This window comes from Phaeodactylum tricornutum, chromosome 2 (genome assembly GCF_000150955.2).
Source record: "Phaeodactylum tricornutum CCAP 1055/1 chromosome 2, whole genome shotgun sequence".
NCBI lineage: Eukaryota > Bacillariophyta > Bacillariophyceae > Surirellales > Neidiaceae > Phaeodactylum > Phaeodactylum tricornutum.
In genome coordinates this window covers 233,824-250,505 of record NC_011670.1, presented here as the reverse complement: position 1 = coordinate 250,505, position 16,682 = coordinate 233,824, and the positions used below count along the sequence as shown (strand labels likewise).

The 16,682-nt window shown below is 49.5% G+C and overlaps 9 protein-coding genes across 9 annotated transcripts in view; 5 read left to right on the top strand and 4 right to left on the bottom strand.

Moving 5' to 3' along the window:
- Positions 1-724: 724 nt before the first annotated feature.
- PHATRDRAFT_43362 (predicted protein) lies at positions 725-2,230 on the bottom strand (the record flags this gene model as incomplete). Its single annotated transcript, XM_002177547.1, has 3 exons — positions 1,477-2,230; positions 908-1,343; positions 725-882 (listed from the first exon to the last, which is right to left on the bottom strand). The coding sequence occupies exons 1-3, from the start codon at positions 2,077-2,079 to the stop codon at positions 725-727; spliced, it is 1,197 nt and encodes a 398-aa protein (XP_002177583.1). The 5' UTR covers positions 2,080-2,230.
- Positions 2,231-2,856: 626 nt separating this feature from the next.
- On the top strand, positions 2,857-4,712 carry PHATRDRAFT_43361 (predicted protein). Its single transcript, XM_002177857.1, has 2 exons — positions 2,857-4,153; positions 4,195-4,712. Exons 1-2 carry the CDS (start codon positions 2,947-2,949, stop codon positions 4,380-4,382), a joined length of 1,395 nt encoding a protein of 464 aa, XP_002177893.1. The 5' UTR covers positions 2,857-2,946; the 3' UTR covers positions 4,383-4,712.
- A 95-nt stretch (positions 4,713-4,807) lies between these two features.
- PHATRDRAFT_32559 (predicted protein) lies at positions 4,808-5,893 on the bottom strand (the record flags this gene model as incomplete). The annotated part of the gene is made up of 1 exon (XM_002177546.1): positions 4,808-5,893. One exon carries the CDS (start codon positions 5,891-5,893, stop codon positions 4,808-4,810), a length of 1,086 nt encoding a protein of 361 aa, XP_002177582.1.
- Positions 5,894-6,781: 888 nt separating this feature from the next.
- PHATRDRAFT_43360 (predicted protein) lies at positions 6,782-7,606 on the top strand (the record flags this gene model as incomplete). Its single annotated transcript, XM_002177856.1, has 1 exon — positions 6,782-7,606. One exon carries the CDS (start codon positions 6,782-6,784, stop codon positions 7,526-7,528), a length of 747 nt encoding a protein of 248 aa, XP_002177892.1. The 3' UTR covers positions 7,529-7,606.
- Positions 7,607-8,153: 547 nt separating this feature from the next.
- On the bottom strand, positions 8,154-9,998 carry PHATRDRAFT_32557 (predicted protein; the record flags this gene model as incomplete). Its single annotated transcript, XM_002177545.1, has 1 exon — positions 8,154-9,998. One exon carries the CDS (start codon positions 9,996-9,998, stop codon positions 8,154-8,156), a length of 1,845 nt encoding a protein of 614 aa, XP_002177581.1.
- Positions 9,999-10,147: 149 nt separating this feature from the next.
- PHATRDRAFT_43359 (predicted protein) lies at positions 10,148-12,321 on the top strand (the record flags this gene model as incomplete). Its single annotated transcript, XM_002177855.1, has 3 exons — positions 10,148-10,376; positions 10,402-10,481; positions 10,520-12,321. 3 exons carry the CDS (start codon positions 10,148-10,150, stop codon positions 12,278-12,280), a joined length of 2,070 nt encoding a protein of 689 aa, XP_002177891.1. The 3' UTR covers positions 12,281-12,321.
- A 261-nt stretch (positions 12,322-12,582) lies between these two features.
- Positions 12,583-14,499, top strand: ME1 (predicted protein; the record flags this gene model as incomplete). Its single annotated transcript, XM_002177854.1, has 1 exon — positions 12,583-14,499. One exon carries the CDS (start codon positions 12,583-12,585, stop codon positions 14,497-14,499), a length of 1,917 nt encoding a protein of 638 aa, XP_002177890.1.
- A 1,076-nt stretch (positions 14,500-15,575) lies between these two features.
- PHATRDRAFT_32554 (predicted protein) lies at positions 15,576-16,371 on the top strand (the record flags this gene model as incomplete). Its single annotated transcript, XM_002177853.1, has 2 exons — positions 15,576-15,901; positions 16,002-16,371. The coding sequence occupies 2 exons, from the start codon at positions 15,576-15,578 to the stop codon at positions 16,369-16,371; spliced, it is 696 nt and encodes a 231-aa protein (XP_002177889.1).
- Positions 16,372-16,571: 200 nt separating this feature from the next.
- The window catches only part of PHATRDRAFT_32553 (predicted protein), a gene marked incomplete at both ends in the record, with an annotated part of 634 nt that continues 523 nt past the window's right edge, over positions 16,572-16,682 (bottom strand). The window contains one exon of the mRNA XM_002177544.1: positions 16,572-16,599. Within this exon, the coding sequence (XP_002177580.1) occupies positions 16,572-16,599 (28 nt within the window). The remainder of the gene's footprint in view (positions 16,600-16,682) is intronic.

Here is a 16,682-nt window from a genome sequence, read left to right as displayed (position 1 = left end):
GTCAGCTTGGTATATGACCAATAGACCAATCATATCGAGCTGTGTCAACCGGTAGGTGACTTCAACTCTCGTTTACAAATAAAATAAATATCGGAGACGCAACGTAGAAAATTAATTTGAAATTCCATAAGACGATCGAATGTGTTGAAAACCTACTGGAGAATACGTGAAGTGGATACTGGAATGCAATGGGGTTGACAGGGAATCCAATCGTCTCAGTTCGATGACAGAAATGATAGTGACTTCTTCGATATTTGAAATATACTTATTCTACTGTAGCACGATCCGTACATATTGTTCACTTTTGGGACAATCAGTGAACGTCATACCCAAAATTCGTAGGAAGTTTTTATAATATGTCTACTTGCCAACGGGAATGATAGTAGACCAGCGAAATTCTGTCACGTACGTAGGTGCAACCAAGTTTTGTACGACGTGTGATCTGACAATCTGATGGCTGGGTAGGTAATCGGTAAAACAAAATTATTTCGGTTTCGAGGACGTGTTCTAACTGTGTGCCTTTGATATGGCGCTCCAAAAAGATCACCCCCTTTCACAAGCGTACAAATGACACACCGTCTTTTTATGCCACAACCAGCGAACTTTTTGCTCTCACAGGGTTTGCTACCGGTCCCGGAACGAGATAAGTGAAGTGGTCGAGATGTTGCCGGTATATTTCTTTGGTTGGACCAGAAGACAGTAACCCCAGCGCCACCCTGTGCGGTTATTCTACAGACTTTTTCTCCAATACGTGGGCCTTCATCCAATTCCGTCGCTCGGGCTTCGTTTTTGTGGCACGAGACAATTGATATGGCACCGGCTCCACTGGATCAACTCCCGCAATCGTACACCAGCACGCGATTCGATGTTGGGTGAGGCTTACTGTTACAGTCAGTAGCGCCCGTACCGTATGCTGTTGTTGCGCGGTGCTGGTAGTAGCGTCGGGCAAATTCGGCGCCGGCCTGGGTGGGACTGGAAAAGGCGACTTGGTCGACGGGGACCACGAGGCCAAACACCATTTTGGCACGTGCGGCGTCTATTAGATTGGTCGCAATGCCACGCGAACGAAACTTGGAATGCACCCAGAGCTGGTGAATGCCCAGCATGGCTTTGACGGGGACGGTGGAGCGTTCGTACGCCTGTGCTGTCTGAATCAATGCATAAGCCTGGTCAATGAGTTCGACGCAAGCCATGCCAACCACGCGTTTGTTTTGGATACAGAGATAGGTGATTCGTCTCGCAGGCTTGGCATCGGAGGACGCGACAAACCCCAGTTCCTGATCCACAATCCGTTGTACCTGCAACACCTTTTTGCGCAAATTTGCCGTGTCGGTTGGTCGAACCTTATAAATAGTGAAAAGGAAAAAGATATGAGTGATAGTCAAGACTTTCCCAAACAGCATTGACGAGTTTCTTTCGTTCCTGTTAGACGTTTGTTTTGCTTGCGTGTGAATACATCTACAACTATATACGTACTTCGACAATTAGGCGTTCCGGCACCGTGCCCAGACGAACCATCCGTTTGCTCGTACTCTGGATCGCGTGTATCGACAGAGCTTGGGTAGACCAGAACGAAGAAAGTGTAGATGTAGGAATAGCAAAGGGTACACCTTGGATGTAATCTTGACAGATGCGTGCGTGTTGGATCGCGTCTTCGACGAGTCCGTGTACGTAGAGCATACCGCAGGTGGCACAGACGGACCGTGATCCAAAGTCCCGTTGTCCACAGTCGAGGTAGAGTTGCTGCGTCTTTTTACGGACACGTTGTGTCTTGATGACGGGGGTAGACGGTGGCGGGTGTGCGGTACTAGTAGGAGGCGTCGGTCGGCACCGTTGAAGTTCTGCTTGCGGCGTCGGTGGAGTGCCAACGATAGTAGGCGTGCATCGCGACCGGGAACGGACCTCCATTGGCGACGGTCTGGTCTTGACACCAAAAAAGGCGTGCAGCGAGGATTGTTGCTTGACATTGTGTAAGATGTTCGAGTCGAACTCGTCACACGCGGTTTGGTGGCGACGACGCCGTCGTTGTGGGGACGGATGACCGAGCAAATTGGATCCGTTCCAACGGCGCTTACCCATGTTATATTGTGTGCTCAGACGATGAGGTACGGGATATATGTATGAATGAATGATGAATGAATGAATGATTGACCTCTCTTTGTTACGGGAGCGGTATCACAGTCGCGTGTCTTTCGAAGGGCGACGAAGGGAACGCAGTTCGGCGTTGACAATCCGTTCCGTTGGATGTGATTGTCAAGCTCTCGCCGCATTGGTTTCGGGCGCGCACAGCCGATGTGGAATTCCGTGGGCACCACACACACACAACGAATGAGAATGCGACACACACAGACACACAGATACACGTTCCCTACCGATCCGAAGACCCAACAACCCTATCCCAATTGGCCAACTCGTCAGACTATGGCGCGCCGGACCGCTGTCTCTCACCAATCGGTGTGCGTCTCCGACGAAACAAGACTCAATCATTACAACAGGTGACGACCGGAATCTACGGGAGACGTGCAACGACCGATTTCGGCCATCGTCGGGACGTTATCATTCGTACGCGGGTCGGAGTTGGCGTGTGGGATATATGCCCCGCACACGTCTGCAAACCCAACCGAGCACTCCCCAATGCTCGGGGACGGCAGTCCCGTCCAAGGTTTTGCGCCCATCCGGTCTTCCCGACGAGTTTCCATTGGCTGTGTGTGTAACACTGGGAGGAAACTTCCATCGATGGACCGTGAGTGACTATGATTTTGTTAGGAATGTAACCAGTTACCCGTGCGGTTTTTGACTTTTTTGACACGCCATTCTCCAAAAAATCCAAATTGCTCTCACAAATCAAAATTCTCTGGAATTGCAAAGATCGTCCCACTATAGTCAGTCCCATTCGTTTGCCATCCTACCGAGTCTCCCTTTCCAATTCCCACTCACACTGTAACGATGGACGAACATTGTGTACGTGCAGAACAACCCCAATCACGAGGCAATACCGAATCCAAGTTTGACATGCGCCACAATCCGGTGTATCAGGTAGACTGGAAGAACGAAGCTTCCGGCAAGCGCATGTCGGCGACCAAACGTCGAGTCCGCTTTCGATTTGGTTTTTCCAACCGCCAAGCCATTTCCGAGGGTTGCACCGGGTCCGAATGCCGCGGGGAAGAGCACGAAGTCTTGCTCGTTTGGAGTTTGACTTCGGGCAAACGTCTCGTGCTGGCGGATGGACAACAGGTACATTTTAGTTTCGGCAAGCGGACCGACGGCAGGTTCGAAACATCCTGGACCATGTCGGGTGGACACTTATTCAAGTTGGTCGCACACGCGGCGCCGCCCCTCTTCGCCACGCCCGACGGCTTTCGGCAGTTTGACTTTGGCGTGGACGGCTGCTCTTTCTTTGACATGCCCAAGATCTTTGAATTGGGTATGCGGAACAGCAACAGTCGTGCTCTCGTTAAGCCCTCCTCGAATCGCTCCAGCTACGACAATTACACGTTGCCTCACTCACCGTCGCAGACTGTCACCAGTCCCCGTTCGGTTACCTTTAATGATCACGTGCAAACCAAATTGATCCCCTCCAAGGAAGCTCAGCGTCACGCCGAAATGGATCTATCGTCGGCGCCAGCGTCAGCCAGCCACTCGACTCCCCCGGACCTCATGGACAACACCCACACTCTTGATCGTACCTCCCCCTCAACGGTAGTGGACGAATTCGCACCCGCGGCGACTCACGTCAGTCCTGCCTTTCAATCCCGTCAAATTATGGACGCCTACGGGACGACTACGGTTGGAGTCCTCGCCCTGGCGAACGAGTCCCATACGCACAACATACCACCCGTTACGCCTCACTTGTACACGCCATCCGCTCCAAACGTGTACGCGCCATCACCACCGGCCACTCCCGGCACGTACCCGAACCAGAACCAGAACCGCCACCAGGAATCCCTTCCCCAACCCCGGCAGTTGGCGTACCACACCTCCCCAATCTACAATAACGCAGGGTATCCGCAGCAACAGCTCACTTCATACCAACCGACTCCTGTGATACCGGAAACTCCCCAGGCTCCTCTGCAAATTCTCAAACCGACCATGGAACCCTTATCAATGGAAGAAATGGAAGAGCGCGAACAAACTCTCCAGTCCGACCTCGAACGTGCCCTCAATGTCTTAGTCAATCTTGACGATGTTACGCAGGTCAAAACGACTCCAGAGCAACGCAAAACGGTAGAGAAAAAGCTCCACGTGGGACCAGCCAAATCCAAACCGGTAGCTCCCGCTGCACCCGTATGGCACTTGGGCCTGCAGCCATCTCTGCAGCAGATTCAAACCCACAAGGTCAAGAAGGAACCGAAGAAGGAAAGTATGCGCACCCACGCGTTTGATCCGGCCGCGGCCCATGCCGGTATGATGGTCCTGTACGGGTCTAGTACCCCATCGCAACCGCCGGCGTACGCACACGGCCATCCGTACACGGCCACCCCACACCAGGCACAGTTCTGCGCGTCTCCGCAACAGGCGCAAGGCTATTCGCCGCAGCTACCGCAGCAACAACGGGCGTATACGGCTTATTGAGTGGGAAAACGGATGCTGCTGGTGGAGGTTTCTCTGTCTCTACAGTCCATTGGAACCGTGCCATTCATGTCGTGAACTATTGTTTGATTCCCTTTGGTAAAGTGCATATTCTATATTTACGTAATTCTGGATTTGATTTGATTGTAAATTCTTTCCTTTCTGATGTTGTACTTGCAGCTCGTTGCGGAACGCTACGGATGCCATACTGAACGGTGGAAAGCCAATGTTGCTAGTTTTAGTTTCCAACACGTCGGACCTTGTCCAAAACTCCGCTGTTTCCCATCATATCACTCAAGCGTCCCTGCCGCTGCTCCTGTTTGGGTTCCTCTACCGCTGTTGGATTGATCTTGAGCCGACCACTGCCGAAACCACCTTGATTGTCAGTCGGGTCCAACTGATGCGCTAGTGCCCCTTGTGCCTTTTCCTTCTGGTTGTTGGCCTTGGCTTCGTTGATTTCTTGGCGCAACCAGTGTTCAGCGATCGCCAGCATTTTGCACGGGTGAGCTTCCGCCTTGAGTTTTTGGTAGACGTCCAGATCCTGCATTTTTCCCTGCCAACCACACTGACCACGGTTGTTCAAGTAGTACAAGTGTGTCGCCCATTCGTCGAGTCCATCAAAAATGTGTGTTGCGTAAATAATGGTAGCCCCACGGTTGTCCGACTCCCGCACCAACCAGCGTAGTAAGTCCTGACGCACGCAGACGTCCAAGCTGGTCGTGATTTCGTCCAACAGCAGAATTTGGAACGGACGGACGAGTCCTAAGAATATTTGCACTCGACGACGTTGTCCATCGGAAAGCTGATGCATCCGCCAATCCAAATCAATCCCCAACATATCGAGGAGTTCGTCGCGACGTTCGGGATACGAAGCTTGCAATTTTTGCATCATATTGCGCACGGGAATATCCGCCATGAGGGGGACGGCGGCTCCGACAAAGGCCACGTTGCGCATGCCCCAATCGCAATCCAAATAGGCGCGGTGAAAGTTGAGACGTGTGTCGTGAAAGGCATTCAGGCCGAGCACTTTGGTCGCACTCGGGTTGCCTTCTGGATCCATGCTTTTGGTCAAATGCCGACCCGCTAGAATGCGCAACAGAGTCGATTTTCCGGAACCATTGGCACCAATCAGCAAGCATCGCGACCCTGTGCCGAGATTGAGGTTTAGTTTCTCCAGAACCAGATTTGCGTCCTCGGGAGTGGAGAGACTGCTACCGTTGGCACCGGCGAGGTAGGTAAAGGTAAGGTTCTGAATGTCGATGGCATTGGGTCCGTACGGCGGAATCGTAGGTAGAGGTTTTGGCTTTGTTGCTTCCCCGTTCATTGTAGTTGGACAAAAACAGCAAGAGAGAAGAGCGGGAGGGTGTTTTCTTTGTCGATGAGTCTTTGGTTGATCAAAATTACTGAACTTATGGGAGTTGCGAATGGTGTGAGTTGTTCACCGATTGTTTCACGGCGAGACGAAAAAGAAGAGAACGTTCTCCTGTTTGGTCGGTCACGTCCATCATCAGACTTGGTAAAAAGACAGACATCTCTGACCCAACGTATCCAGTCAGAGGACCAAAAATTGCGCTATGAGCCCCAAACAAATTATGGGAATGCTGGGTCACCGGGCGCGGCTCAAACGTCAGTCCACAACTGTTCATGACTCATCACGCCCAATGACGAACAAGTTCTTGGTCACACACAAATAGGTGAGGGTTTCTAGCGTTGCCATCCGAATTCTGCGGCCAAAAGGTGATTGTAGATTGCGTAGTATTCGGGATCCCAACTCGTTCGTGATTCTTTTCGTCAGAATCGAGAAAACCAAAGAAACCACGTCGTCACTACCGGTGTGACGGAGGACAAACCAATCCACTATTACGGAGAAACGTTGCCACGTTAAGGCCTGCTGAAGCCTTCCGTACGAGTACCGGTTTCAATTCCCAAAAGGGTTGTATACCGTTTGATTGGTTTGATTCGTGTCTTTCGTCCGAGCTTCATCCGTATGGAATTAGGTTTGAGCTCGAAACCAGAAAATCCAGACCTCGCAAGTCTCAGAAGTTGACGGTGACTGTGAGTGCAATAAAGGGATGATTAGGAACCCACGATACGAGGCAAAAAGATGCTTTTTTCTGTTCCTTCCTTCATTTCCGTCATCGGAGGGTCGTCGAACCTTTGGCTGTCTTTACCTAAATTCGGGAATAAGATCAATTTTTGAAACGTTGCTATCATGAAGGCTTTTTCTTTATTGGTATTATTATCCCTTCAATGGCAGAATTCGGTCGGTTTTGGGACGCACGCCCCCTTGCGTACACTCCCAGTGGCTCGCTTGGCCAACACGCGTTCCATGTCGACCGCTGCGATTTCCGACAGCAATGACGAAACCGTGTTGAAACAGTTCGAAAAGAAAGAGCTGCAGCTACTGAAACGCAAACAAGAAGCCCTTGCCAAACTGGAAGAATATACCAAGACTTTAGAAAACCTGCAGTCGCAAAAAGCCGAATACTTGGCTGCTGGCCAAGTAGCGGATGCCTCCGCCGCCGGTTCATTTTCGGAGACTGCCCTGCGCTCTGCAGTCAAAGCCTTTTTATGGCGAATCATCGCCGGTTCTATTACCTTCGCAACAACTCTGCAATTTTCTGGATCCGTAAAGACCGCGATGCAGGTAGTGGCCGGTGATTTCTTTTCCAAAGCCTTCACCATGTTCATTGGTGAGCGCCTCATGAACAAGTCGCAGGCTGGACGGAAAAAAGGAGCCGACGATGTCGGACGGTCCTTCGCTAAGGCTCTCATTTGGCGGTTGTTTGCCATTTGCAACACTTTGACGATGGCTGTCTTTATTTCCAAGGATCTGAGCGTGGCGTCCAAGATTGCCAGCACTGACGCCGTCTTTAAGACGGCCCTCATGTTCTTTTACGAACGCGTCTGGGCGAAAGTAAAGTGGGGCAAAGACTATTTGCTGGAATTTTCTATCTGATATGCCCCAATCGATTCCACGGTGAAATGGGAAAGGTGGCTGGCTCGTATGCAGGAGGCGGTTTTCTTGGACCTCATTGACTCGCTACCAAGGGAGGAATGCTGTGTTTTGGAATAAAAGCAAGTTGTATCATTCTATTTATAGTGATATGCCGTATTTTGTACAAATTATGATTTTGCCTTTTACTCTGATCCCGTCGTACAACCCCTTGTTCCGGGTCGTCCATCCCATCTCACTGTCAGCTCTCATCTTTTTTCGAGGTCTTCTTTTTGGCACAGACGAAACAATCCTCAAACAGAACTGGAACGAATACAAATATATAGGGGTTGTCCGAAATGCGAACAAAACCGGGCGATTACCAGACCATTTTCAGATTCGACGCAAGATTCTTCTCGCACACTACAAATCAGTGTCAAAAATAAAAAGGAGCACACCATAACAGTAGAATAGGCAGACTGTTAGCGGGCGTTTGCTAATATTGGAAAACACGACCATTTGCGGGAAGTTTCCCGAAATGATGTATCTTAAGAGAATTCTAGCATATGATGCGTTACAGTTACTTGCGATTGATGATGGATGATCCAATGACGATCCAACTGTAAAAAGGATACAATATTCGTCTCATCTAATATTTCAATCCTATTCGTTGTTTGTGCTCTTCTAACTTTCGGTATGCTTCGACTTGCTTCATCATGACTTGTGCTTGTTGAATCGCGTACTCATTGGTAGGATCTGTCTTTACGGCTTCGTACATGATTTGTCCCGCCATTGGTATACTATCTTTACTATGGCAAAACGATCGGGCCACTAGGAGATTACTCTCCACTCTCGACAATGCCTTGGGACGATTGCGGACTCCACCTTCCGATCGCTTTTCTCGCAAAACTTCCATGGCTTTATCGATGTACCGTTCAGCAATATCACAGCGCCCCATATTGTACAGTGTCATTGCGTAGACGAACGTGTTGCTCGGGCCGTCGACGTGTGGATCGGCGATTGGACGCAAGACAGTTTCCGCCTCAGAGTATCGCTTTTGCAACGATAGCTCGTATCCACAGTTGTAAATGGTATGGTGACTTTTGGAATTGGTTTCGTAGGCCAGCATCCAGAGCCTCAGCGAGCTTTCCCAAGCAAGATTGCGTTCGTGAAGTTTGCAGGCAAAGAGGAATAGCTGGAGCATGACAAGAATGTACCCAATCCGAGATCGTCTTGTCGTTTGTGATGTAGCTTCGTCAGCAGCAGTACAAAGCATGGTAAATAGTTGTGCCTCCAGGAGACAAAACCCCATTAGCGGCAAATAAATTACGCGATCAGCCTTCATCAGCCCAATAACGACCAACAAATTCGATGACAAGAAGAAAGGTGTGAATAAAAAACCCCAGAAACCAATAAGCAGTGATTTGCGGAATCCTTGATACTCTTTTCGCGTCCCGATTGGCATTTCCCACATCAAAGAGGCCAAGAGAGCGGCGGCAAACGTCCAAAGCAAAAGCACAACAGCAACCCTCGGGTCATCCCATCTCTCAATGAGGTCAATACTGATACCGGACCAGTCCGGAGACAAATGACGCGGATACAGTGCATCTTTTACATAGAGGCAGTATACCCAGCTGACCGAAAAGACTCGAGTGAAACGATCTTTGGCAAATGCTGCTGGGTTCTGATCGGGAATAAAATCTGGACTCGTTTCTCCATTGAGCCAATACCGCCATGTACAGACTGCAATTGTCTGCATCGCTAAGACTGCTGTTCTTTGACAGAACTCCACGGCTGTCGCCTCGCGTCGCTTTACAAGAGAAATCCAAAACTCGTGTAGGGATCCGTGGAACTGGACAAACTCATAGATGACCAAAGCAATCAACGTTGTCGCCCCTTGCTCTTTCGAAAAGAGCGAGGCCGTCATGCAAGTCCATGGAACAATGTACACGAAGAACATGCGTTTCCACGTATAACCAGCATGAATGTAATTGGCGAACGACAGAAACGCCAGCAAGAAGAAGACCGACATGAGCAATTCACCTCGACTAGTCAGGTTGCTGACGGCTTCGGCATGCACAGGATGCAGGGCGAACAGAAATCCCGTCAGGAGTTGACCAACAATACATCCCTCAGATTTACAGTTGTCCCACAGAAATTTGGATGCCTCGGTGACGAGAGCCGTCACGAGACCGTGCAAAAGAACGTTGACGACGTGAAAGCCGAATGTAGAAGGCTGCAAATTGGCGATAGCGGATGTGGTTTCGGTGACATTATTGGTGGCGGTGCCGAATTCTGCCGCAATCCAGTTGAGTTTGAACGAAAGAGTCGTTAGCGGTCGGAAGCTCTTGTGTGACTGTACGTCCAACATCGGCGTGCCCCAGAAATCCCGGGCAAAGGCTTCCGTCCAAGGCACTTTGCCATTGACGACGACATTGTTTTTGATGGAACCTGCGTTTCGGATAAAAGTTAGCATAAAGTCTTCCGCAACCATAAAGACTTTCCTTCTGAATTTTCATAGAATCTTACATACCGGCGTCGTCGTACACAAAGACCCCGTTCAGAGCAGCCTTGTCCCAGTAGGCGAGCACGGCAACCAGGCCAGTCCACACGCACGGTCGCAACAGAACCTTCCGTAATACCATGGGCCAGGGATTGCCACGTACCGGCATGAACACCGGAGGGAACGTCCAAAGTGCACCGTCCAAGCGTTGGGTTGATTGGGGGACACCAGCAACAACAATGGTGGTTACGTTGCCGTTTCGCTTTGCTTCCAATCGACTGTTCTTTCCTGTTGTGACCATGTTCGACCGATCCAGTCGTTGCAACTATTGGTTCACGAATTTTTGGTCGTCATTGGCTTTTCGGTCGAGTGAGTCGAATCACGGGACACCCAGGACAACCCGGGACCGTTGCCCCGTTGGGGTGCACGACAGACTGTGCCAAAGCAATCGGGACGCTTGACGGTATCGACCGAGTTCGTCCCGATGTTTCGGACACCATGGGGAATCACAGATCCTGAGATCGTTTGGCGGTCCCCCAATTACGGATTACATTCGTATTCTAGGATCGTCATTGACCATGACTGACGGGTCCAGGGAAATAGCGCCGTCTAGTGCAGAGGCAATGTTGGACACACTATATCTATATCAAAACCCGACGACTGGGGAAGTCTCAACGACGGCCCGTTGGACGTCGCGACAACTCTGTCGACTACTGTGCCCCTCTACGAGTACCGCTATTCTACCGCAACATTTGACCCTCGATACACAAATCTTGCGTTTGAATACGGATGGCTCGTACGCCAATACAGGATGGCAGGCTGCCAAAACGGCACCGATCGTACGGCAAGCCGTCGAGATTTGGTACTACGAACAGGACGGCGCCGTACAAGGTCCGGTTTCGAGTCGACAGCTGGCTACCCTCTACTACGATTGCCCCGTAGTCTTGTACCCCACCTCACGTGTCTACTCGGAAAGTACACCTTCCTGGACGCCGATTCAGTCTCTTCCGTTACTGCAGCTTGCTCTGGAAGCTCTCCGGCCGAACGGGGTGAACTCGTTGGGGACAACCCAGGATACGCCTACCTACGATCCTGGCTTTTTGGCATTTCCGTCAAACACAAAAGTTTCTGAAAAGGAATACGATGAAATTCCCAAAGAAGCCAAGGACGAGCTTGAAGTTTTCTTGCAATCCACCGCCATCATTGGGGGATCCCGGATTACCGAAGATGAAGAAGATGAAACTTACGAAAGTGACAATGGTACACGATATGTGAAAGATCCGCGCACAGGAAACTGGATTCACGAAGCACTCGCCCCGAAGCAGCCGCACAAGAAAGAGAGCAACGAAGCAAAATCCTCTTCCCATCTCCAAACGGCATCCGCACATCCACCCAAAAAACGCAAAAAGGCAAAATTTGCGGCCAAAAATTCCAAGTGCTGGATTTACGTCACGGGTCTGCCACCCGACTGTACCGAAGAAGAGATAGCTTCGATCTTTTGCAAAGCTGGAATCATTGACTTGGATCCGGAAACACAGCAACCAAAAATAAAAATATACCTCGACCAAGCATCAGGCTTACCAAAGGGTGATGCTTCCATATGTTACGCTCGCGCAGAGTCGGTAGACCTCGCTGTCACGCTGTTGGACGAAGCGCCCTTTCGTCCGTCGGTTCGGTCGGATGCCTGCGTACAATATGTCCTGCACGTTGAACGAGCTAAATTTGAACAGCGTGGTCGGGTGTTTGACGACGGTCGGCAGCGTGTTTCACTCGCCAAACGCAAGGTCGCCAAACTAGCGGCGGTGCAGGCCACGGACTGGGACGAAGGGGAATTTAACGGCCGTCTGACGGGTGGGCGGAAGGGCTTGCGCATCGTTGTTCTTAAGCATTTGTTCGATCCTTCTGTACTATCCGCAAACGAGGAAGATGGTATGCTAGCCGTATTGGAGCGTGATTTACGAAAGGAATGCGAGCAATGGGGTGTAGTGGAAAAGATCACCATATTTTCGAAAAATTTGCAGGGCGTCGTGGTGGTCAAGTTTGCTCAGCCGGGGTCTGCTAGCGACGCAATTAAGCACTTGGACGGGCTAGAATGGCCTACTGGCTCGTCCAAGCGTCGTGTACATGCCACTTTTTGGGACGGCGTCACCGACTTTACTGTACGAAATGAAATTAAGGAGCAAGAAGAAGCCGAAAAACGTCAAAAAGAGTTTGGCAACTGGCTAGAAAAGCAGGAGCTACCCGAAGAGCTGCGTCTAAGGATAACTGATTAAACGAAGTATCAGTTTTCATTGAAATGATATTGCTTTTGTCATAGGATTTTAAGCACCATTTCCGCGAGCGCACTGCTAGCGGTAGTAGAACCCCTTTGTATGCGAACTGGGGTTTCATGGGTGACGTTTTGGCATGCCTAACAAATGCCAACTGCATGGTATTTTACCAACGAGAAAATGATGCACGAAGTGACTATAAGAAAAAGAAAGCCAGCATACCACAGTCTTTGTTGTGGCGTTACATCGATTACAATTAGTTTGTCTCACATTCTTTCAGATTCATTATCTCGGCCCAGCTTTAAATGATATCATCGGCGTGTCGTGGCAGCCTGAAATCCCTCTGTAGCGTCCAACTGAGGAGCAATACTCGCCAACATGCGTCGTTGATCAGCTGTAACAATTCTCCTAACGTGAAGAGATTTTCTACTGCCTTTAGCAGTCAGACAGACGGAGAGGTCTTGACTGTCGGTGGCGCTCTCTCAGGGGAAGAACCCATACACGAGACAGGAGAATGGGCCGGCTGCAAGAGAAGCTTTATGATACCAATAAGGATTTCGGTCCGTGGCACCGATATCCTGCTTGATCCTTTATACAACAAAGGAACTGCGTTTAAAACGGGTGAACGCGATCGTCTTCGATTTCGCGGTATGCTTCCACATCGTATTATGAACATCCATTTGCAAAAAGAGCGATTCCTGCAGGCCTTACGCGCTGAAGATAGCAACATTCGTAAGAACGTCATGCTCGAAGACCTACACGATCGCAATGAAACCCTTTACCATCGGGTATTGGTCGATCACATTGAGGAGATGGCTCCTTATATTTACACACCTACCGTTGGGCAGGCTTGTATGGAGTTCGCGACACGGTATCGTCGTCCGCGGGGTATGTACTTCACAGAAGAAGATCGGGGTCATATGGCCGCGATGGTTTACAACTGGCCGCACCGGGATGTCCACGTGATTTGTGTGACGGACGGCAGTCGTATCCTTGGTCTTGGTGATCTGGGTGCCAACGGTATGGGAATTCCAATTGGGAAACTAGCCTTGTACTGTGCTGCCGGTGGGATTGCACCACATCGGGTGTTGCCGGTTGTTTTTGATGCTGGGACCAACAATGAAGCTCTGTTACAGGACAAGTATTATCTCGGTGTGCAAAGGAAACGATTGAAAGGTGCAGCTTACTTCCGTATGATGGATGAGTTCATGGATGCGGTTCGCTTTCGATGGCCCAATGTATTGGTGCAGTTTGAGGATTTTTCGAGCGAAGTCGCCCAAACCCTACTGGATCGCTACAGAGACGATCATCTTTGCTTTAACGATGATATACAGGGAACGGGTGCAACCACGCTTGCGGGTGTACTTGGAGCTCTTCGCGCCAAGGGGGAAGAGGTTACATCTTTAGGTGATCAACGTATTGTCATTGCTGGTGCGGGTAGTGCCGGTATAGGTATCGCCCAAGTCTTGATGCAAGCAATGGAAGAGCAAGGACGGACACCAGAGGAAGCCAAGAACGCATTCTATATTCTCGATCAGAACGGGCTTCTGGGTACTGACCGTGCCAACGACTTAAATGCTGAACAGCGCGTGTTTGTGAGATCTGCCGACAACAACCTGTCGCTGATGGATGTGGTAAAAAAATACAAACCTACGATCCTTCTCGGCGTTACAACAGTCGGTGGATTGTTCACTGGAGACCTAATTCGGGAGATGCACTCTAGTTGCGAGCGCCCTATAATATTTCCGCTTTCCAACCCGACAAACAAGGCTGAATGTACAGCAGAGCAAGCTTACGAATGGACAAACGGACAATGCATCTTTGCATCGGGGTCGCCATTCGATACGATCGAGTTCGAAGATGGCCGCGTTTTCTATCCCTCCCAATGCAACAACATGTATGTATTCCCGGGTCTGGGGCTGGGAGCATCAGTTTGCGGTGCTCAAAAAGTTACAGACCGCATGCTCTACGTCGCAGCAGAAACGTTGGCTAATTTTGTTTCCAAAAAGGACATGGAGGAGGGGCGTCTTTTTCCTCAACTGACAAGAATTCGTGAGGTCTCGCACCGTATTGCCGTAGCAGTTGTGGAGGAAGCCCTGCGGGAGGGCTTGGCGACAAAGGTAAAACCTGCCGATGCCAATGATCTGGATTCTTTTGTTGGGCGAAAAATGTACTTCCCCGAGTATGTTCCTTTGGTGGAAAAACGAGAAATATCAATCTAGCAGTAATTAGTGTGTTGATTCAAGGATACGTTTCTTTGACCGTTTGGAGCACAATGCCATTTTAGACGCCGTTTGGCAGCGAGTAGGTGTCTTCAATCTCGTGTAGGCGTTGTCTAAGCTGCAGAAAGAAGCAAGGTGGCATGGCGAAACCAATTGACGGGAGTACAAGCGACATCCAGGCCAGCAAGTGCCTCCCAGGGACTGTAGATCCGTTTACGTCGCTTTTGGTGATATTTGCTAACATGTTTGAGGTCTGACATGGGTGCAAAAAGCATGCTGGAATTCCTGAAATTGGATGTTCCTCGTACGAAACAAATTCCCAGGAATCGCTCGTGTCGTGCTTAGGGTCAGCGCATCGAAGCAAGGCCAAGATCTCTCCTCTAGTAAGGGGTCGACCATCTATAAGCTGGGTGGTGAAGTAGAGAACCGGACAACGCCATGTTGGGCTGAAGACTACGCTGAAAGTCCATTCGAGTTCGCTTGTAGTGGATGCATTCAACCCGGCTTGAGAGATAATCGCGTCAGGATCGGAGAGCAGCTGTTGACTTACCAGAAGATTTTCGTCTTCGCCATGTTCGCTGTCTTGGAACTGCTGAAAACCACAAGAATATGCTTGCAGAACCCGAGGATGGTGCAGATAATATCCTTCGTAGTTGTCTTCTAAAATTTCCCATCGCGTTACCTTGTAGCACGAATTGTGCCCATGACTCAATGCAAATGCATTTGCCAGTCTTCGTGCTTCGGCCTGAAAGAAATGGACGTCCCATTTTTTGTCTGTCATGCCTGTAAAAAACATGTAATTGTTTCATGCCGATCTTCCATATGCCTCACGTGTCATCATCATTTTCATGTTCTGTTGTGCTTTCCACACAAAGTCGTGTTCACAGTAAAAATGATATGGAAGATTGGATTTTACAGTTACAATCAATGTAACTGTAAGAAACACTTTCACTGCTAACTCTCGAGTATGAACCTTGAATTTCAAATTTGTAGATTCAACATTTGTTCAACTGCGGGTTCCATATCACCGGCCAAAGATGGAAAAATCCGTTCTCGCAGCGGTAACGGGACACATTATGTACGTTCAGCATTCGAATCCTTTCGACTGCCAATCGGAACTATCAAAAATGAGCTGGGAACTTACATCAGAGGTCGAGCTACCTTCTCTCTTTTCATCTGCAACCAAGCTTATCATGAAACTCGCTATTTTCGATCTCGACTATACCCTTTGGCGTCCGGAGATGTACCAGCTTAACGGCCCTCCTCATCTTACGCCCATTGAAAAAGTCAAAACTCGCAAACTCAAATTGTCGCCAGCTATGCTGAAAGAGGCAAGGACGAATTTGGAAGACCACGTGCTCGTGGACCGGCGTGGAAACCTGATGCGGGTATTCGACGGAGCGTAAGTAAATTTCTCGTCGACATCAATATTTTGCCCATTTGATCGGCCACGAGCTCGATTCTAGCATTCATCCTATCGTTCACCTTACTTTACTTGATAGAAATTATGCGCTTGAAGATATCAAAAGAATGGAAACCGACGGCCATCCTATTCAAGCTGCCGCCGCATCTCGGACAGATGAGCCTAGCTGGGCTCGGATATGTATGCAACATCTCGCCCTCAATGACGGGACTGTATTAGCCGAAGTGTTTGGAGATTTGGTGGAAATTTCTGGTGGCAGCAAAGTAAAGCATCTACAGCGATTGAGTCATAAGACCGGCATTCGTTTTGAAGATATGTGCTTCTTTGACAACGAGCAATGGAACATTGAAGATGTTTCGAGATCGCTGCCAGTCAAATGCTATTATACACCCAATGGAATGACGCGGCAAGCTTGGAAAGATGCTTTAAAGGATAGTGCCTTAGAGTAGTACTTTACGTTTGGCGTGTACAAAAGTTGAAACAATTTTGCAAGTCTATCTCTTTGAGTAATGACTTTGAATAATAGAATTTGTCATATGAATATTAATCGCTTGGCATAGCTTGGAGAGCTGGTCTTCGTTCGTATTCCAATGCTCCGCCGCCGGGCTGACAAAAGTAGTTTTTTTGTCTGTACTACCTCCGGCTCCAGTCATTCCATCCGCCGAGAACGGAAAACACTATTGATGAACACAAAACGACGATGGAGATCGAAGTCAGGAAAACAATGAACTACGAAGATTATGAGTCTACATTGTACTCT